Source organism: Muntiacus reevesi, chromosome 7 (assembly GCF_963930625.1).
Source record: "Muntiacus reevesi chromosome 7, mMunRee1.1, whole genome shotgun sequence".
NCBI classification, from domain to species: domain Eukaryota; kingdom Metazoa; phylum Chordata; class Mammalia; order Artiodactyla; family Cervidae; genus Muntiacus; species Muntiacus reevesi.
The window spans coordinates 38671900-38695199 of NC_089255.1; the positions used below are offsets into that span (position 1 = coordinate 38671900).

General features: G+C 35.5%; 1 protein-coding gene across 1 annotated transcript in view; it reads right to left on the reverse strand.

Annotated features, from left to right (window-relative positions):
• The window catches only part of MDGA2 (MAM domain containing glycosylphosphatidylinositol anchor 2), an 854840-nt gene that overhangs the window by 107412 nt on the left and 724128 nt on the right, over positions 1-23300 (reverse strand). Inside the window, exon 9 of the mRNA XM_065940680.1 lies at positions 18799-19068. Coding sequence (XP_065796752.1) covers positions 18799-19068 — 270 coding nt within the window. The remainder of the gene's footprint in view (positions 1-18798; positions 19069-23300) is intronic.

The window sequence follows — 23300 nt, forward strand, 5'->3', positions numbered from 1 at the left end:
AGCAAGAGGTGTTCAAGTGAGTTGGAGAGGAGCCCAGAAGGTATGCTGTTTATCTTCTAGGAACATTTATTTTCTCCAAAACATATAACTTGATTTAATAAAGTGGATTTAGATGTGAATAAAGGAAACCAGTTATTGAAACTGAATAACTGTGACTCTGTAAGAATAACCAAAAGATCTGTGAATATGTCTCCTGGAGCAAGAAAAAGATTAGAGCACAAATAACTGCTTTTATCATATAGATAAGAAGCACAGGTCCAGATCCAACTGCAGAGCTGGTTTCTGCCTGGAATTAGATCCCGAGGCTACTAGTAACTGTCATTTTGATGAGTTCTTTAGAAATAGACAAAGTTCATTGAAATGATGAAAAAAGATGATTTCATAAGTAACACTTACATAAGGAATGTAAAGTTATAAGACTTTGGTTATATCATCTGGTCCTAAATGCAAAAAATATCTGTTAAAAGAAGACCTCTTTTGACTTTCTCAACTTACTGCTATGTCACAAAATATCCTTTGAGAAAAGACAATCAATCAGGTTGTGGGCAATTATCTGTGGAAATTCTCACCTGATTACCTTAAGTCTTGTTTCTGGCGTGTCTTTGGAACAAGTTTTGCACTGTCCTCATCCACTAATCATCCCTTCAGGGTGATGGACAAAGGCCAGGTGCTTAAATAGACACTTAGGAGTAGGGGTGGGGTGTTGGGAGATGGCTTTGATTACACTCAATTTTAAAAGTCCTTTGATTCTTTCACAGATGGATTTTATTACTGCCCATTATCTACTGAAAAAAATCCAACTGAACTAAGTGTTAAACATTCTCTCAAGAACAGAAATACTAAACATGTGATATTCATATACATAACATGTGTTCAGTTCTATATTTGGGCTTCTTTGTTTTATTCTTTTCTGGTGTCAGAGACTATTATGAAGATTCCTTCCTCTCAGGGGAAGCTATTTGTGATTTCAAACTATTCCTTATCCTCTACAAACTGAATCTAATGCCTGCTCAAAATAATATGAGGAAGCTGTGAGAAATAGTTTTGGAATATTGTGTCCTACCCTGTTATGCTGACATCTCTGTCTTCCCTCTATCCTACCCAGCAGTGACAGTATCGTTTACAAAATGGTAATTCTCCAAAACCTGTTTCATATCTTTCTGATTTCACTTTGTATATATGACCTTTGTTACCAATAAACTGAGTCATTCAATATTCTTAATGCAACAGTCACTATCTCTTAAAGTAAGGGATATACATTTGGGCAAAGATAGTAGTGGTTATCCTGGGAAGGGGAACTGCTATGAAGATAACTAGTTTAGTGTCTACTCCAAAGCATGTAATTTAGAGGTTAGGGGAAGGAAAAGGCACACAGGATTCTTGAGGAGCAATTAAATTTTTTTAAAGAATTAGCACAATATGGATTAGAAAAAGTATATATATATAATAACACTAAACACCTCCTATTCCCAGCCCTAGCTTATTTGTCAAATACTGTCCATTTATTCAGTAATACTTTATTGAAGTATAATGTACATGCAGCAAAATGCACACATTTTAATAAAAGTATAAATTTCATTGAGTCTAGAAATTTATGTTGCTATATAATCGCCAATCAAGATACAGATTTTCATCACTGCTGAAAGTTGCCTCATACCCCTTTGTAATCAATCAACTGAACTCTCCAGCCCCAAAGAATTTTAATTTCTAATACTAATGGTTAGCTTTGTCTGTTCATGAAGTTCATATAAATGGATCATAAAACATTCATTTTCTGTGTCTGGTTGTGTTTATTCAACATATTGTTTTTGAAATCCATTTATTCATGTATTGTGCATCAATTTTTCTTTCAGTTTTTATGAATTAGAAAAATTCTGCTGTATGAGTAAATTAGATCACAAGTTGTTTATCCAATCAGCTGTTGATGGATATTTGGGTTGTTTCTAGTTAGACACTATTACAAATAAAGCTGCTATTAAAGTTTGAGTATAAATCTCTGTATAGACATCCACTTTTAATTTCTGTTGAGTAATCATCTAGACTGGAATTTCTGGATCACCGGTTAGTACATATTTAAGTTTGTAAGAGACTGACAAGCTATTTTAAAAAGAGAAATCCCATTTTACACTCTCTGGTAATAGTGTGTGATAATTCCAGTGACTATGATATCCTCACCTACAGTTGCTATTAGTCGTTTTAACTTCAGTCACTAGAATGTGTATAGTGCTATCTCATTGTGTTTTAGATTTCATTTCTCTGATAGCAAATGATGCCTACCACTTTTAATACAAATGTTAGCTAATCATATTCTCCTTTGTGCAATGTATATTCAAATATCTTATCAAATTTCATTAGATGGTTTGTCTTATTACTGATTTTTAAGAATTATTTATATACTCTGGGTAAGAACTTTTTGTCACAGACACGTACTTTATTTTATTTTTTTAAATAATATTTATTGATATGAATCAGCCATGGATTTACATGTGTTCCCCATCCTGATCCCCCCTCCTGCCTTCCTTTCCATCCCATCCCTCTGAGTCTTCCCAGTGCACCAGCCCTGAGCACTTTTCTCATGCATCCAACCTGGGCTGGTGATCTGTTTCACTCTTGATGGTATACTTGTTTCAATGCTATTCTCTCAGAACATCCCACTCTCGCCTTTTCCCACAGAGTCTAAAAGTCTATTCTGTATATCTGTGTCTCTTTTTCTGTTTTGCATATAGGGTTATAGTTACCATCTTTTTAAATTCCATATATATATGTTAGTATACTGTATTGGTCTTTATCTTTCTGGCTTACTTCACTCTGTATAATGGGCTCCAGTTTCATCCATCTCATTAGAACTGATTCAAATGAATTCTTTTTAACGGCTGAGTAATATTCCATACTGTATATGTACCACAGCTTCCTTTAAATAGCTATTTTTTCCAGTTTCTGGCTTGCTTTTTCTTTTCTTTCTTTCTTTTTTTTTCTTTTCTTTTTTTTTTTTTTTTTTGTTTCTTTAGACCAATAACTTAAACATTTACTGGAGTAGAGCTGACTTATGATGCAGTGTTAGTTTCAGGTGTGCAGCAAAGTGACTCGATTGCACACATACAGATAGCCACTTACTTTTAGATTCTTTTCCTATGTAGGTCATTACAGAATATTGAGTAGAGTTTTCTGTGCAATACAGTAGTACACATATATGGTAGCATGCTGCTGCTGCTAAGCTGCTTCAGTCGTGTCCGACTCTGTGCGACCCCACAGATGGCAGCCCACCAGGCTCCGCCATCCCTGGGATTCTCCAGGCAAGAACACTGGAGTGGGCTGCCATTTCCTTCTCCAATGCATGAAAGTGAAAAGTGAAAGTGAAGTCACTCAGTTGTCCGACTCTTCTCGACCCCATGGGCTGCAACCTACCAGGCTCCTCTGTCCATAGGATTTTCCAGGCAAGAGTACTGGAGTGGGTTGCCATTTCCTTCTCCATGGCAGAATACTACTCCATCATAAAAAAAAGAACTAAATAATGCTATTTGCAGCAAAATGGATGGACCTAGAGATTGTCATGCTGAGTAAAGTCAGACAAAGACAGACAGACATCATATGGTATTGCTTATATGTGGAAGCTTTTTCCTTTTATAAAGATGTATGTGCAGAGCAGAAAGACTGTAGTTTGAATGATGTTTGTATTGCTATTATTATTTATATTATTTTCAATTGATAGTGATACTTTGGCTTACTTTCTATTCCAAATTTGCCTAGATCTTCTCTTAAGTTTTCTTTTAGAATGTTACAACTTTAGCTCTCCATGTTTACAGCACAGTCAATTTTAAATTAATCTTGTTGGTAGTGTGAGGTATTATTTAAAATTTATTTTTTCAATATGAATATCCAGTTCTAGCAGAATTTATTTAGTAGACTAGCCTTTCCTAATGAATTACACAGGCTACTTTAAAAAAGTCAGCTGACCATATGTGTATTATATCTGAAGGTCTATTATAACCATGTTATAACCAGGAAGGTCTGTTCCTAGATTCTTTATCCCATCTCAACGATCCATGTGTTTATACAAAAACCATACTATCTTGACTATCATGACTTTACAGTAAGACTTGAAATCGTGTAATTTAAGTCCTCTAACTTTGTTCTTTTTCCCATAGATCAATGTGGAGGGAATAAGTATGAAAACAATATCGATTTTTTTCAAAACATGAATTTGGGATATTTCTCTACTTATTTAGGCTCATTTCCTTCAGCAATTTGGGGGGTATCTTTTAGTGTATCTCTTGTGTATATTTTATTAAATTTATTCACACTTTGATGTCATTGGAAATGGTATATTTACATTTACATTTCAGTTTCAAATTTTTATAGATATTATGTGGAAATATGATTGATTTTACATACTAATTTTGTATCCTATGCTTTTGCTAAATTATCTTAATTCAAGTAGATTTTCTCATACACACTTTAGCATTGTCTATAAAAATAATCAGATAATTTTTTTTTTTATGCATGTTATTTACCTTCCTTGTATTACTGTAGTGGTAAGGACCTGCAGTACAATATTTGCGACTAATGAGAATGGATATTTTTTCCTAGTTCCCAATTTTACAAATAAACTGTTCGATCAGCATATTATCTATCTTGGTGAGCACTCCATATGCACTCCACGAGCAGTCGCTAAGTCATGTCTCACTCTTTTTGACCCCATGAACTGCAGAATGCTAGGCTTCCTTATCCTTCACTATATGCCACAGTTTGCTCAAACTCATGTCCATTGAGTAGCTGATGCCATCCAACCACCTCATCCTCTGTTGCCCCTTTCTTCTGCCCTCAATCTTTCCAAGCATCAAGATCTTTTCCAATGAGTTGATTCTTCACATCAGGAGACCAAAGTATTGGAGCTTAAGCATCATCATCAGACCTTCCAATGAATATTCAAGGTCGATCTCTTTTAGGATTAACTGGTTTGATCTCCTTGTTGACCAATGGACTCTCAAAAGTCTTCTCCAGTACCACAATTTGAAAGCCTAGTTCTTCAGCACTCAGCCTTCTTTATGGTCCAACTATCATATCCATACATGACTACTGGAAAAATCATAGCCTAGACAATATGGACATTTGTTGGCAAACTGATGTGTCTTCTTTTTAATATGCTATCTAGGTTTGTCATAGCTTTTCTTCCAAGGAGAAAGTGTCTTTTAATTTCATGGCTGCAGTCACCATCCTCAGTGATTTTGGAGCCCAAGAAAATAAAATCTGTCTCTGTTTCCATCGTTTTCCCATATATTTGCCATTAAGTGATGGAACCACATACTGTGGTTTTCATTTCTTGAATGTTGAGTTTTAAGGCAGCTTTTTCAGTCTCCTCTTTCACTCTCATCAAGAGGTTCTTTAGTTTCTCTTTGCTTTCTGTCATCAGGGTGGTATCATCCGCTTATCTGAAGTTGTTGATATTTCTCCTGGCAATCTTGATTCTAGAGTGTGATTCATTAGGCCTGGAATTTTACATGATGTAGTCTGCATAGAAGTTAAATAAGCAGGGTGACAACATAATAGCCTTGACGCATTGCCGCCTTAATTTAAAACCAGTCTGTTGTTCCATGTCCGGTTCTAACTGTTTCTTTTTGAACTGCATACAGGTTTCTCAGGAGGCAGGTCAGGTGGCCTGGTATCCCCATCTCTAAGAATTTTCCACAGTTTGTTGTGATCCACATAGTCAAAGGCTTTAGTGTAGTCAGTGACACAGAAGTAGATGTTTTTCTGGAATTCCTTTGCTTTCTCTATGATCCAACTAATGTTGGCTATTTGATCTCTGGTTCCTCTGCCTTTTCTAAATGCAGCTTCTTCATCTGGAAGTTCTTGGTTCACATACTGTTGAAGCCTAGATTGAAGGATTTTGAGCCAAACATATTTAGAGCTGTGTAATTTTCCCTGAAGAGGGCATAGCAACCCACTCCCGTATTCTTGCCTGGAGAATCCCCATGGACAGAGGAGCCTGGTGGGCTACAGTCCGTGGGGTTGCAAAGAGTCAGACATGACTGAGTGACAAAGCACAGCACAGCACCCTTCCTTATACATTCCTCTTTTGCTATTACTAACATTTCCTCCTTAATTCTTACAAGTTTTCTTTCTTGTAGTCTACTTGTCTGGTAATAACATAGCCAAGTCAGCTTTCTTATGTGTCCTTTACATGCTATAAATTCCTCAGTCCTCTCCTTTCAGCTTCTTTTTGTCTTTATATTTAATTTGTGTGGTTTTTTTTTTTTTAATAGATAGCAGTGTCTATGTTGTAGACAGCTTGCTTTTTTGTTGTTTATCTTTTTTAAATTCAGTCCAGTGATTTCTGACAACTGAAGTGTTAAGGTCTTTTGCCTTTCATGTAGTTATTAATATCACTGGGTTAAAGTCTATCATCTTGCTCATTTTCTTCATTGTCCTTTCAGTGTTTTTGTTGTTGTTGTTCATCTGTTGTGCTTTTCTTATGATATTTTGAGTAAATTCAAATGTGCTTTTGTTTCTTCCATACAACCCTTTTTAAAAAAAATTGTTTTAGAAGTCTCTATATTGCAAAAACTATGCAACTTTAACTTACTGATTCCATTTACAATCAATATGGTATCACTTAACATATCACACTTCATATTTCATGCTTCTCTGAGGTCCCACTGGCTTCTCAGTTCCCACTTCACAACTAATATAAACTTAGAATAATGTAACTCAAATTAATCTCATCATTTATGCTATTGCTGTAATGTTTCAGTTGGAAAGATATTATAAACCCAAACTTATAATGCTGTTGCTTTAGCTTCAAACCAAGCATTGACAAACTTTTCCTCAAAGAGCTATATGGTAAATATTATAGGCTATGAGTCTTGTGGCTGCTACAACTAGTTACAACTACTCACCTCTCCTGTTGCAGTATGAATTGAGTCACAGACAATATATAAGCAAATGAATAAAGCTATGTTCCAGTTAACCTTTATCTATAAAAACAGCTGTCAGGTCCCCAAGCTGTAATATTCTGACCATTTCTTGTGCAGCTGTTTATTAAGGAAATTGCAAAAACAAAAAACAAACCCAGTCTTTTATCTTTACCAACCTATTTACTGGATCTGAACATCATTCCATTTTTTACCCAGTTTTATTGAGGTATAATTGGTATATAAAACAACTGCACATAATAAATATAATACAATTTGGTAAATTTAGACATATGTGCACCTCGTGTTGCTATCACCACAATCCAGGTAATAAACAAAAGTTTCCTTGTTTGTGTGTGTGTGTGTGTGTGTGTGTGTGTGAAGAGCCCAGAAATAAACTTACTCATATGTGCTCAACTGGTCTTCATCAAGGGTACCAACAATATACAATGGAGAAAGCACAGTCTTTTGAAAAAATGATGTTGAATAAAGTAGATATCTGCATTCAAAAATGATATTGGACCCGTGTCAAAATGAATGAAATTGGATCCTTGCCTTTTTTTCAGTACACACAAAATTTAACTCATAGTAAATTAAAGATTTGAACATAAGATCTGAAAACATAAAACTCACAGGAGAAAACACAGGAAAAAATATTCTCTATTTCTCTAAGCTATCTTGGTTTCCACTGATAACTTTTCCCTTTAGTGTGAAAAACATACTCTGGCATATTTTGTCATGCAGTTTTACTAACTACTAATTCTCTAGCTTTTATTTTACAGAAAAAAATTATTTCACTATTTTCAAAGCATGTTTTCACTGGAAATAAAATTATGAACTGACAGTATTTCAAAGAGGTTTAAAGGTTTAAAATGTTGTTCCATTTTCCTCTAGCCAACATTGTTTCTAACAAGAAGGTAACTATTATGCATATCTTCAAAATATCAGTTTTATTCTGGCTGCTTTGAAATTTTTCTGTCTTTGGTTTTCTGCAATTGGATTATGATGTGCCCAGAAGTGATTTTAGTTACATTTTTTTCTTGCTTTGTGTTCCATGATATGCTTGAATCTATGGGTTTGAAAAAAAATTTTTTTGGTCCTACTCTCATTGTCTTCTAGAACTTCAATTGCAATTATCTCAAAGCATTTTTTGTTATCTCCCATGTCCTTAGGTCTCTTTACTTTAGTCTTCAATCATTTTTCATCTATAAGATTGCCTCAGCTCATTCAATTTGCTTTCAATTTCACTGACCCTTCTACCTTTTCCAATATGTTGTCTATTTCATCTATGTACATTTTTGCATTTCTATTTTAGTTAAAGAATTTGCATTTGTTTTATTTTTAGAGGACTTTCCCCCTCTGCTGAAATTTCTTATCCACTTGCTCATAAATACTGCATTTATCTTTAAACCTTTGAACATATTTTCCTTTAATACTTTGATATTATTATAATAGCTAGGTTTTGCTATATGCATCTGGGCTAGCTCAGGGTTAGTTTTTAAAGACCACTGTTATTCTTGACTATGGATAATATTTTCCTATTTTCTTTGCATGTCAGATAACTTTTTTATTTATTGAGCAATTTTAGTAATTATTACTACATCATTCCTCTGTAATATATGCTATATAAGACAGATAATTGGACTATGCCCTTTACTTTTGAAGAATGTCAATGTTTATTCTAGTAAGTAAATCAGTTACCTGCTGACCACTTTACACTTTCGTATTCTGCCTTTTTATGTTTTATTTGGATGAGCTGTACAGAGAATGTAGAGTCTTGCTCATCCATATTGGTGGAACTCTACTTCCAAATTCTACTTCCTTATGAATCTTATAAGGGCTTGGAGTTTGTCTTTGTTCAGGAGTATCTAGAGTAAGCCTTTATTCTTAAGCATGGTCCATATTCCTAACGCTTAATCATCCTGACATCTCAGCAGGAAGTTTGGAATTTGAAGAAGGTATATCCTCTTTTACTGAGCTGAAAACAGTTGCTTTCTCTAGCACTTCTTGAACTCTACAGTCACTTCATGGCAAATGATAGGGAAACAATGGAAACAGTGAGAGGCTTTATTTGGGGGAGGCTCCATAATCACTGCAGATGGTGACTGCAGCCATGAAATGAAAAGACACTTGTTCCTTGGAAGAATAACTATGACTAACTTATACAGCATATTAAAAAGCAGAGATGTTACTTTGTGGACAAAGGTCTATCTAGTCAAATTTATGTTTTTTCCAGTGGTCATGCATGATGTGAGAGTTGGACTATAAGGATAACTGAGCACCGAAAAAATGATGCTTTTGAACTGTAGGTGTTGGAGAAGACTCTTGAGAGTCCCTTGGGCTGCAAGGAGATCAAACTAGTCAATCCTAAAAGAAATCAAATCTGAATATTTATTGAAAAGACTGATGCTAAAGCTGAAACTCCAATACAATACTTTGGCAACCTGATGCAAAGAGCTGACTCATTAGAAAAGACCCTGATGCTGGGAAGGATTGAAGGCAAGAGGAGATGGGGAGAAGGCAAGGGGATGATAGAGGATGAGATGGTTGGATGGCATCACTGACTCAATGAACATGAATTTGAGCAAGCTCTAGGAGTTGGTGATGGACAGGGAATCTTGGCATGCTGCAGTCCATGGGGTTGCAAAGAGTCGAACATGACTGAGTGACTGAACTGAACTGATAACTTTTCTGCCCTGAACCTGAAATAGCAGAGTGTGTTAAGCCTCAGTGGTTTCACTTTATCTATGCAGTCCAATCCTCAAGAAAAGACTAGAATGAAATCTACAGAAATTCCTATGACCTTTTCTTTAATCAGCATTTTCTGCTCTGTTGTCCAAAATAATGTGTAAATTAGAGAGAAAAATGAAAGTGAAGTTGCTCAGTCATGTCCAACCCATGGACTGTAGCCTACCAGGTTCCTCCATCCATGGGATTTTCCAGGCAAGAATACTGTAGTGGGTTGCCATTTCCTTCTCCAGGAAATCTTCCTGGCCCAGGGATTGAACTCAGGTCTCCTGCATTGTAGGCAGACGCTTTACCATTTGAGCCACCAGGGAAGTTAGATTCAATATTAAAGTAAAGAGTTTGGTAAAATGTTTGCTAAATGCTGGTATTAATTTCCTTAACTAATATTTACATTTTTATTTCTACCTTTTCAGAGTTAGCATGGACTCACCTATATTTTGGGGCTTCTCTGGTAGCTCAGTGGTAAAAAATGTGCCCTGCAATGCAGGAGACTTGAGATTGATCCCTGTGTTGGGAAGATTCCTTGGAGGAGGGCATGGCAACCCACTCCAGTACTCTTGCCTGGAGAATTTCAAGGACAGAAGAGCCTGGTGGGCTACAGTCCATAGGGTCACATAGAGTTGGACATGACTAGAACACCTAAGCAGCAGCAGGACCTATATTTTATCTGGCTTAATTATCCAAAAATTCAACTCTTTTAGAGTCACTAATAAAAGAGTCCCTGAAGTGTGTCAAAAAGAACTTGAATTTGCAGTGAGAAGATACACATTTTCTTTTTGGTTTCCTTAACCTCTATTAGCTTACCCATCATAGAAAGGTGATACCACTTCTACACAGATAGCAGAATTGTCTGAATAAAAAGAATATTAGTGGAATCAGTTTATACAACATAGAATACATTCAGTTGTTACCACATATAATTAATTTTCTGCTCTGCAGTTTTCACAGAATTGTAATTCATAAGGCTGACAGAAACACTGGGATCCATTAGTTTATCTGTTATCATCATAAGTAAATTCTAATAAATTTCACACAATTCTAGCCCCCAAAATATTTGATTTGCCATTGATGTCTTCTGCCTCTTAAGAGTTATCACAGGGAATTTTATTATATACTTTTGTATCAGTTCATTTGCTCTTACTTCTGGTAAATGGTCTTTCCATAGTGTTGTGCTGTTCATGTTTAGAGATAACAAACAAGTATTCAGTTGAATAGCACAAACATATACATTGCAAGAAAATAAAATATATTTTCTATCTCATTATTATATAACTCATATATATATGACTTTAGGAAACAAGAATGAAACATTTTGATTTGGAGTCAAATGTGATTTGGTTGTTATTTCATCCTTTTCATTCTTTAGAACTAAATAATGCTAGAATAATACAACATCCTGTCTTAGACACATTACAGCTCTCATTCATTCTGGATTTCTTTACATTCAGAGTGATAGCATGTACTCCCTTTCAAAGAAATGTCTCACTCTTGCTTTATTTGTTCTTTAGGATCTATCTAATTTTTTATTTGTCTGATCTGCTGGTGCTGAATATGGAGAAAAGAGTAATTCCAAAATGTCAATCTGAATATTGTCACATATCAATTGAAAACTAGAGGATGAACAATCCCACTATATATACTTCCAAATTAGAGGTGAAAGCAACAGTCACAAGCAAATTTTTGTTGGTAAAACTCTATTTGCCATGTTTATTGACAAGGGAATAAACTATGAGGGATTTCTTTAAATATTGCCATAAATAAAGCAGTTTGATATACAGGTTGTGTTTAAAGTATTCCTAGCAGCCGGAAAAGTTGATATTATGTGACAGACTGAACCTAAGAGTACTCCAGTAATTTCTACCTCTGCTTTTCATATCTTTGTGTATAATTTGCTCCTTTTGAGTGGAAAATAACTGTGATGGGATGTTCCTATGATAATTAGGTTATGTTATATAAGATTCTGGGACTCCCCAGGTGGTTTAGTGGTAAAGAATTCACCTGCCAATGCAAGAGATACAAACGTGCATTCGATCCCTGGACCCCTAGGTCAGGAAGATTCCCTAGAGGAGGAAATGGCAACCCACTATTGTATTCTTGTCTGGAAAATCCATGGACAGAGAAACCTGGCAGGTTACAGTCCATAGGGTCACAAAGGGCTGTGCTTTACATGACTGAGCACGTAGGAACACATTTAAAATTCCATCTTAACAGATTGGAGCTAGAGATTCTTCCTTACCACTTGATAAGTAAAGTAGCCATGCTGGAAAAGCCCATATGACAAAGAATTACAGGTGACCTCTAGGACCTGCAGAAATCTTCTAATACATGAGTGATCTTCACTCAACAACCAGCAAAATCCTAGGGCTTTCTACCATGCAACCTTTAGAATGTTAAATCTTTTACTAATCTTAGTAAGTCTGGAAGTGACTCAACTTCTTACAGAGTTGAACCTCCAGATAAGAAAATTTCACAAACATTCTGATTGCAGTCTTGTGAGATCCAGAAGACAGGATCTAGCTAAGTCATGCCTGTACTCTTGACCCACAGAAATTGTGAGATAATAAATGCATGCTGCTTAAAGATGTTAAGTTTGTAGGAATTTGTTATACTGTAATAAGTAACTAACATGGTCTCCTCAATTACATTGTTTACCAGTAAAAACTGTATTGTTCAGTTGCTCAGTCATGCCCAACTCTTTGTGACCCCGTGGACTGCAGCACGCCAGACCTCTCTGTCCTTCATCATCTCCCAGAGTTTAAAAACTCTCAAGAATCTGTATTAAATAAATTAAAAAAAATTCTAAACTTGAATGGCCATGGCCCCTGAGAGGTGATTCTGATGATCAATGATGGTGTTAAGTATTACAGAGATAAAACCAGAGATCCTAAAGTTTCCTTGTCAAGTTCAACTTTATTTCATGAAATAGTTTCAATAAAGGCAAGTTAAAATACATATAAATATATGTATCTCATGTATATATATGTGTGTGTGTGTTACCTAATCTTCCTAGAACAAAATCTATACCCACAGTTTTTATAGCAGCTACCACATTATGATTAAGTGGCCTCCAATGAGATGCAATGGAGAAGAAAATGACAATCCATTCCAGTATTCTTGCCTGGAGAATCCCATGCACAGAGGAGCCTGGTGGGCTACAGTCAATGGGTCACAAAGAGTCAAACACGACTGAGTAACTGAACAATGAGATGCAAGCAGAAAAGATAAATATATTTAAAAAAAACACTACTGGGTAGCATCATTAAAAAGGGGGGGGGGAATGAGGGAATATGCTGAGATGTAGAAGATGCGACATGCTAGAAGATGCTAGTAGAAGATGTAGCTATTAAGGTTATGAGATGTGCCATCTATGGATGATGATTAAGCAGTAAGATGGAAGAAACCTGGACCCATGAGGACTTTGTGGGACAGAGCTACTACATTAGTTTCTTAAATAATATTTCAAGGTTTTAACCTGAATGAAATAATTTTCTTTTTTTTAAATTTTTTTTCAGTTTTATTTTCTATTCTGTTTAAATCATGGTTTCATTATTCAGTCCCTAAGTCTGACTCTTTGTGACCTCAAGGACTGTAGCATACCATCCTCCTCTGTCCTTTACTATCTCCTAGAGTTTGCTCAAATTCACGTCCATTCAGTTGGTGATGTCATACTAGGAGTTTTACAGATACTTTCAGATAATAAATATTAGCATGTATGATTTATTTGTAAATTGTAAAATAATATATTATTACAGCCTACATTTCTGTATTTGGCCAAAGAATAAAGGTCAATATAATTTTTCTAAAGGTACAAACAAAAGTCATCACAGTTCTAGTCGAGGCATACACAAAGAGCTAGTATTTTAGAATAAAATATCATGTGAACAAAGGCACAGAGTCCTGAAATTATGTAACTTAGCAGATGGCAGCAGAATCTAGTTTGACTGGAGTTTAAAGTAACTGATAGGATTGAAGGAGAGATAATAAACTTTTTTAGGCTATTAATGGTTTAAAAATCCATGAAAATGAGGTTGCATTTCACCTATAATCCACAAACATTTATCACTAAGAATAAGATATATTTTCTGGGAAAATAAAACCCAGCAGTATAGAAAATAGATTGAAAAATATAAAGGTTGAAAATTCAGCTAGCAGTTAAAATATATATAGAGGACATAATACCTTAGATAAGAGAATATAAGGCTAACAGGAGTAATAGGGTTAAAAAGAAAATGGTGGCTGCAAAGTACAATGTAAATATAAAAATGACAAGACTCAGAAATATACATGATAGGGGAAAGATTTTGAGGAGAGGATATTTATTGTTTTACTTCTGGTATAATCTAGTACCTGACAGTCAGTAGGTACATAGTAAATAACTTAAATATTTGTCAGATTGCAAAGAAAATCATTAGCAAAGGGACAATAATGGTTGTTTCATGTTGAATTATAATTTGTAGTTATGCAATAAAAAATTTTAATAGTTACCTGTTGAAAAAGACACCACTGTTTTAGTATTTTTCATTTAACCGAATTTAAAACTGTTTTCATTGATTGAATCTTAAAGGATTCACAAGTTTCAGCATATGTAACTGTGTATATATACCCTCTGGAAGTTATAAAGACATTCTGTTTTTGCTCCTGGGCTATAATTGACAACCATGTTATTCTGCTTTTACTTTAACTGACATAAAATATAGTTTAATAAACACCCATGTATATACTGTCCCATGAAAGCTGCCACATTTTATTCAAGTAACTAATTAAAAGAAGTAAACAGATAAAATCGACTCATTTCCTTGTCCAATTTGCTTTTAAGTCTTAATTTACTAACATCCATAAAATTTCAACAGATACATACTGTCAGAAGCAAATTTGTTAAAGGAAAGAAATATGTTTATGGAATAGTTTAGAACTACCATCTCAATCACTAAATAATTTAAAAGACATAGGTAATTTAAAATTTTATAAATCAATTGTTATCATTATTGTTTAATACTAAGTTGCGTCCGACTCTTTGCAACCCCATGAACTGTAGCCTGTCAGTCTCCTTTATCCATGAGATGTCCCAGGCAAGAATACTGGAGTGGATTGCTATGCATTTTAATTCAGATAGCCTAGTTTTTCATATTCAAGGAAGTCAAAGTGAATCTTTATTAAACCTGGACATTTCAACAGAATCTGCCAACAGATTCTCTCTCATCTGTTATCCTATGTAATCAAGCTGCTGCAGACATCTTATCTTCATTTTATTATATAATGGGCATAACATTTCAATCTTGAAGCATCCCTAGGGGTCTTTACCAATGTATAGTTTAAACCAACATCAGTGACAGATGCAGGGGGTGATGCAATCTCCCAAGGTGCTTTTCCTCCCAGGCTTTACCTCTAGCAGATACAGCCTTGTTTCAGTTAGCTCTTTAGGAGGTAAAAGTACCCACTGTTCATAACTTTTCTGAGCTGTGAGAAGTTGCTATGCCTATTGTGCAGGGGTTTAGCCTGAGTAGGGTATCAGAGTTGAGGTTATCTGGCAAAGCAGTTCGATTTAACTTGAAGCATTTTAAAGAAAGGAGTTTATCGAAACACTGGTTTAACTGTGTCCCTGCCTCTGTACTCACATTGCCTTCTCCTCTGTCAAAATTCCCTCTGCCTTACTTATAAGGTACACATTCTTGCATTTAAGGCCAACATCAACCATCCAGGAAAAGCTGCTTGTCTCAAAATCCTTAAATTAATCATGCATTACCATGTAAAGTGATATTCAAGGTTTTGGGGACTAGGACAGAGATTTACCTTCTTGAGGGACACTATTTGGGCTTCCTAGCTGGCACTAGTGGTAAAGAACCCATCTGGCAATGCAGGAGACATAAGAGACATGGGTTCGATTCCTGGGTCAGGAAGATCCCATGGAGGAAGGCATGGTAACCCACTGTAGTATCTTGCCTGGAGAATCCCACAGATAGAGGAGCCGGGTGGGCTACAGTCCATTGGTGGCAAAGAGTCTGATACGACTAAAGCATCTGAGCACACACACAGGACACTATTCAGCCCACTGCATGTTTTCATCTTGAACTATCCTTTTATCCTCATTTTTTCCCAATAAAGAAATGATAATCAGTAAGAGTCCTTTCATCTAAACATTCATCTTGGTCATCCCTTTATCTGTTTCATCATTCCACATTTCCTGGTTTTCTTTTCTGGATCAAGCTGGTGTGCCAGGATCTAACCTAGCATGTTATTCACTCATATCTATAATATAATGAATGTGCCTACATATTTTGGAGTATTTAAAAACATTTTTTCCAAATGTTAATTTGGAGCATTTGGATCTGTGAGAAAGTGACAACCATGCTCCATTGGAGTGACATGCTGAATAGTACAGAACTATTTATTAATATAAAAATACTTATGTCTATGTATTTATACATATATACTTGGAATTTCATGTTTAAAAGTGGATTTATTCTAATAAATTAAAATGCCACATTTATTTTTAGAATTTATAAAATTCTCATAGGAAAACATGATAAAATGGTGTTTGGGTTATTGCTAAAGATCACAAAGGCTTAAACCACAAAAACAAACAAACAAACACCAGGCTTAACTTCACTATAACAATACTAGGAAATAAAATAAATCAACTACACAGTATGTTGTAATATTATAGTTAATATTTCCTAACATAGATGGTGGATTACAAGCTAGGCTGGCCATTCTTCATAAATACCTTTGCTTACTTTCTTGTTTTCCTTTCCAGGAAAATATTCTCACAACCTGTCTTACTCCTCGGTAAACAAAACCCTCCTCTCTTGCCACTGAACACAGACACATATCACATACTCATGATATATATGAAGACAACAGGCCCGAACTTTTAAGCTTTCAAAGGAGCTAAATAAATATAGACATGTGGCTGCCATTGCCTTTGTTCAGTTCTATACATTTTGATGTAATGTCAGATCAAATCCACTTTCAAGTGACTACATGATATGAAAAGCAAGTGGAAGTGTGTTCTTAAATTTGGTAAAATAGTTCTAACGATAAAATTTTAAATGTTTCTTAGTTAATCTGGGCCTCAAGAAAGGAAAAAGAATTGTCTTCAATGATCGGTTTTTTGGGTAAAGAACATATGCATAATGAATATATATGCAGCCTTGAATATATTATATTTCCTAGTTCTCTTCTGCATAGCTTCAAAGAGTTTTTGAATTGTGGGGAATTACTACTAATTCTATATTATATACTAATTCATAGTACTACTAATTATGCTATGTTTTAGTAGAAAAAGTAAATGGCCTTTCAAAGTTTCTTCCAGATGTCTTATTCTATGGATGTATTGATTTCTTTATATATTTTCTGGAATTATACTATATTTCAGATTCAATCATTTCCTTTTCTCTTCTTCAAAACTTTGTTAGATTTTATGTGGAGATCTTGAAAAAAAAAAAAATGAAGCTGACCTTAAGACTGAAAAATGCACACTGGAAACAAATTAAGGCCTGGGGATATTTTCTCTCCCTCCATGGGGCAATCCACAACAGGTTTATTCCTTTCTGCAGCTATTGAAATCTACTTACTGCACCCCATGAATCTGGGAAGGGAGAATGGAGCTAGTGTTTCTTCCAGTCTCAGCTTGTCTTCTAGCTCAAGAAATAGGATTTGGATCATATAATAAAGAACAAATGAAAATCTCACAGAGGTGCATAATCTAATATAGTCCAAGTTAGAAAACAGCGTCACCAAAGAAAATCAGGATGTGTATAAAGCCAAAAGGATTGGAGAAAGGAGTTTAGTTAATTTTATGGGGTATTTTTATTTTGGAGGGATAATGAAAGAAAGTAAAGTGCTCCATTTGTACCAATATGTGAAAAATAATTGCTTTTGAAAGATTCTTATTTCTTTGGAAATAATATATTATAAATAAAGAATGAAAGTATATCATGCCATTTAAATTACCCCCTAGAGTAATACATTACATTCTTTTACCCTTTTAAATACTCCTAGGGATAAAAATTAGATCATCATGTAAGTATCAGTCCTAGGAATTTTTTTATTTTAACAGTTCACTTGAAGAATTACAGTAGAAAAGCCTTAAGTTCAACTGAATGTTAATAAAAGAGATTGCAAAACCAAAAGGTGGTAAGATCCAGTGGAGAGGACGTCTTCATATTCTTTGGTTAGTCAATTATATTTCACCTATTAATACCTAATATCCCATTTCAGGAAGTTAAATGTCCCAAGGCAATTCATATCAGAGAATTCTCTTATAAGTAATAACTTATTAATAAGAATTTATATTACTAATGAACAAGATTTAATTAAGTCTGAAACATTTTAATCATGATTTTTATGATTGCTTTACAGATAACATATAATGTCCAGTTTCTTCTTTTAGTAGCATAAACACTATAACTGTTACAACAAACTTTATCTAGAACAAAATAATAATGAAAAGGAGTATATTCTTTTAAGATATGCCTAAATCTTAGCTCAAAAATAACAGAAATTTACTTTAGATTACAAAAATAATTCAAATAAATATATAAAATTTAACACAGATTTTCTATCTCTTTAAATACAGTAAAAGATAATGACATCAAAATGGTAATTTTCTCAACTCATTATATACCAAATACAACTATATTGATTTCCCTTTGAATATCTGTGATCCTATAGTAAGCCAATGACAAAATGGACATTCATGACACATCGAGTTAATAAGTAAACAAGAAAAAGAAAGCACTCTTTACTAAAACCAGCACAGATAATGGATTGAAAGAGCTTTTAGACTTGCAGAAAAAATATGTATTAATAATTGCAATTTGATCTAAAAAAAAAAAGCTGGTTAAGATTTGTCACTTTATTACTGTGATACTCAAAATAACCAACCTCATCACCAAATCTATTCAGATTCACATAAGCTTCTGTCTAATTTTATAGGCATATAAACTATCTTAACTATTAAAATAGACTTGCCTTGAAAATAATAAGTAGACACTCAAAATAGAACAGGCAAGCTGTTCATAATATGCTCTGTGGATTTGCAAAATGCTTTCATTCTTACACTGACAAGAGCCTAAGCTCTCATGATCTAAAAAAAAAAAAAAGAAATAGAAAAAAAGAAAAATATTCAGCACCTTACCTGTAACAAGAAAGCTGCATCTCCCTGCTCCAGCTTCATTTATGATGCTACAATTATAAACCCCATAGTTTTCATTGGAAAGACTCTTCACTGGGTATTCTGTGTATTCTTGAGAATCAAACTGACCCGTCCGCAATAATTTGTTGCCCAAGCGCCACTCATAAGTCAGCACCCGTATTGGATAGGCTCTTAGGACCCTGCAGCTCATAGTGACACTTCGGTCTTGTCCTTGCCGGATTTCCAGAAACGCCGGTTCCACAGCAGGAGGATCTGTAGAAAGAGATATTATAACAGATAAAATGGGTGATCTGCAATAAGCCGGTGGCTACACTTACTGTGAGAAGCTATTTTCAAGAATACATCTAGCAAAAGGAAAAGGCTATTATCAGGTAGGTGGAGAACATATTTAGGCTAGGAGATTTTGGGTTGGGTTCCGTTCAGTTCAGTTCAGCCGCTCAGTCGTGTCTGACTCTTTGTGACCCCATGAATCGCAGCATGCCAGGCCTCTCTGTCCATCACCAATTCCCGGAGTTTACTCAGACTCATGTCCATCGTGTCGGTGATGCCATCCAGCCATCTCATCCTCTGTCGTCTCCTTCTCCTGCCCTCAGTCCCTCCCAGCATCAGGGTCTTTTCCAATGAGTCAACTCTTGACATCAGGTGGCCAAAGTACTGGAGTTTCAGCTTCAGCATCAGTCCTTCCAATGAACACCCAGGACTAATCTCCTTTAGGATGGACTGGTTGGATCTCCTTGCAGTCCCAGGGACTCTCAAGAGTCTTCTCCCATACCACAGTTCAAAAGCCTTGGGTAGGGAAGCATAATTCCCGAGTGTGGGCAGTGAATAGGATTAATCGCTTAAAATGGCATTTGCAGGTGTGTGTGTCTGTGCTTAGCCTGTCAGTCATGTCTGACTCTTTGCGACGTCATGGACTGTAATCTGCCAGGATCCTCTGTTCAGGGGATTTTCCCAGCAAGAATACTACAACAGGTTGCCATGTCCTCCTTCAGGGGATCTTCCAGACCCAGTGATTGAAACAAGGTCTCCTGTAGCTCCGGGACTGGCAGGCAGGTTCTTTACTATTGAGAGACCTGGGAAGCCTCAGGTGAATCTAGAAGAGCTTTTTCTTTCTTTCTTTCTAGCTGTTTCCCAGAAAAACCTGCCATCAGTGTATTTGGTTTATACTGCGCTATGCTTAGTCACTCAGTCATGCAACCCCATGAACTAGAGCCCACCAGGCTCCTCTCTCCATGGAATTCTCCAGGAAAGAAAACTGGAGTGGGTTGCGATTCCCTTCTCCAGAGAATCTTCCCGACCCAGTGATCGAACCCAGGTCTCCTGCATTTCAAGTAGATTCTTTACTGTCTGAGTCACCAGGGAAACTCTGGTTTATACTGTTAGCAACCAAATGATGCTCTAGGTATAAAAACAGAGTATCCACACTAGCATGAAATTCTGCAGCAGATGAGGCCATTGGTTCATGTAAGCAAATTCTAATTATCTCATATGAAGCTCAATCCTTAGGATTCTGGATACCAAGTGTTTAATAATATGGGTAACACAAGTATATACATTTATTTTCTAAATTATTTGGTCAGGAATAATGTGACAGCAATTTATAATATTCATGTGTAAGTCTTAAGCAAACAGAAAATTATGCTACAGGTGGATATGGATTTCAACCCACCGCAATGCTTCATTTATTTGGCTTAATTGGGAATTTTTTTCCTATACAATTAAAACTTGCTACATTAGGTACCTAATCTTTTTGTTTTTGATGGGAAGATTTCCAAAAGGTATGACATACTTCTCCCATCATTTAGGTTAGGCAAAATATAGGCCTTTACTTAATGATGACTCCCAATGGTCATACTAAATAAAACTTATTTCCTGGGATCTAATGACATGATTCATTTAATCAAGGAAATCAGGTACAGCCAATCAGGGTTTTCTGCAGTCAGGACTTCTCCAAGCAACACAACCATATCCCTGACTAGATGTGGATGACAACCTCCTGAGTTGCACTGTATCAAAGCTGGACATCTCTACCTGGAAAACCCTTCCTTGAAGACGCTAAAAGGTTTTAGGACTATCACACCACATGTGCCATTTTATGTTCTTTATGGGTTATTCCATTTACTTTTTTACTTTTTACTTTCTCACAGCCAGTCTACTGACTGACCCTTCTTACTTCTTTCAATAAATATGTTTAAGCTACCATATCCATTTTAATTTTATTCATAAGTTTAACTTTTGAGGTTTCCTTATATAAATGCTAAGAATAGAAAAAAATGAACAAGAAAAAATCCTCTCTGCATGTAGTTTATGGCTTAATGCAATAGATAAGAGATTTAAATAGCTAATTTAAAAACTGGAAGTAAAAAATATTCTATGGTAGAAAGTGGAGAAGTGAGTAACACCATAAGGACTGATCGGCAAGGGAAGTGATAGTTGAACTGTATCTCTCAGGATGTGTAGGAAATTGTCATGTGGGTAAACAACAGGAGAGGACATTCCAGGTAAGAGGATAAGTAGGTACAGAGGTAAGGAGGAGACAGGGAGGAGGGCGTGTTCAGGGGAGTGTAAGTTATAATAGTATAACTAGTGTACAAAAGGTGCATGAGAGTTTGGGAGGAAATAAAAATGAAAAAAAAAAAAAAAGCAGAGATTGTTAAGGATCCTTGAACGTCATGTTATAGAGTTTGAATTTTATCCTGTTGGTATTTAAGTCCTTTAAAAAGTTTTAAATGAAAGCTTTATATGATTAAACCAATCTTTTAGAAAGAATAGTGTGGCAGATAGGAGGAGCGTGAACCTCAAAGAGAAGAAACTTAAAGAGAAGACTTGAACTACAGCAGTGTCATGGGACCATAAATGATGCCTTAGACAATTATGGGAATGAGATGAAGATGGGGAAAAAAGGAAAGGTAGTTTGGAACTTGATAGACATGTCAGATTTGTGCACGTATTAGTCACACAGTAGGGATACCTAATAGGCAAGTGCTTCTTTATTTTCAAATATATGTGTGCTCAGTTGCTCAGTCATGTCTGACTTTTTGTGACCCCAGTGGACTCTAGCCAGCCAGGTTCCTCTGTCCATGGGATTCTTCAAGCAAGAATACTGGAGCGGGTTGCCATTTTCTCCTCCAGGGTATCTTCCCAACCCAGGGATCGAACCCGTGTTGCTTACGTCTCCTGCATTCGCAGGTGGGTTCTTTACCACTAACACCACCTGGAAGCCCCCCCTTTACAAACATATACTTATGTTTTATTTTCTCCCTGATTTTGTGCTTAAGTGAATCATATACAGAGGGAAAAATTCATGTTTTCAATTTTCTGAAATTTGCTAAAACTAGATTTATTGCCAAGAATATGATTGACTATTGTCCTGTGTGTGCTTGCAAAGGAGGAGTAGTCTGTTGTTTGGGATGTGATGAGAATCTACTGGGTTAAGTCTGATAACAATTCTATCCATATCACTTATAGAGTTGTTACATTTTTTTGTGGGTTTTTTTTTTCCCACCCATTTATTCTGCTTGGATTAATTTAGAAGAGAGTGTCAAACTCTTTTAAATGGGTGTAGCATTTAAAAGTTTTCTTCTTCCCAGTGCCCCAGCCCTGAGCCCTTGTCTCATGCATCCAACCTGGACTGGGAATCTGTTTCACACTTGATAATATACATGTTTCAATGTTATTCTCTCAGATCATCCTACCCTTGCTTTGTATGGCAAAAACCACTACAATATTGTAAAGTAATTAGCCTCCAACTAATAAAAATAAATGAAAAAAAAAAGTTAAAAAAATACAACAATTTAATAAAAAAATTAGTAAATAAAAGTTTTCCATAGCTCTGTTTCCTTTTTGCTTTACATATTTCATGCTATTTACAAATGATGCTACATACAAGTTTACAGATGGTGCTACATACAAATTTACAGATGATGCTATGTACAAGTTTACAAATTAGCAACATACAAGTTTACAAATATGCTACATAAAAATTTAAAACTGCTTTTTGTTATTGATGATTTGAAGCTTTTAGCATTGTGAAATATAATCTTTTATCCTATTAATATCTTATCATTTAAAACTCTGTCTCCTATTTATATAGTTACTTTGGCATTCATTTAGTCAATATTTACATATTATGTTTTTCCAATCCATTTATACTTTTGGTTCAGTTCAGTTCAGTTCCGTAACTCAGTCTGAATCTTTGCAACCCCATGGACTGCAGCACGCTAGGCCTCCCTATCCATCACCAACTCCTGGAGTTACCTAAATTCATCTCCATTGAGTCCGTGATGCCATCCAACCATCTCATCCTCTGTCATCCCTTTCCTCTCCCACCTTCAAACTTTCTCAATATCAGGGTCTTTTCAAATGAGTCAGGTCTTTGCATCAGGTGGTCAAAATATTGAAGTTTCAGCTTCAACATCAGTCCTTCCGATGAACACCTGCAGGATGGACTGGTTGAATCTCCTTGCAGTCCAAGGGAATCTCGA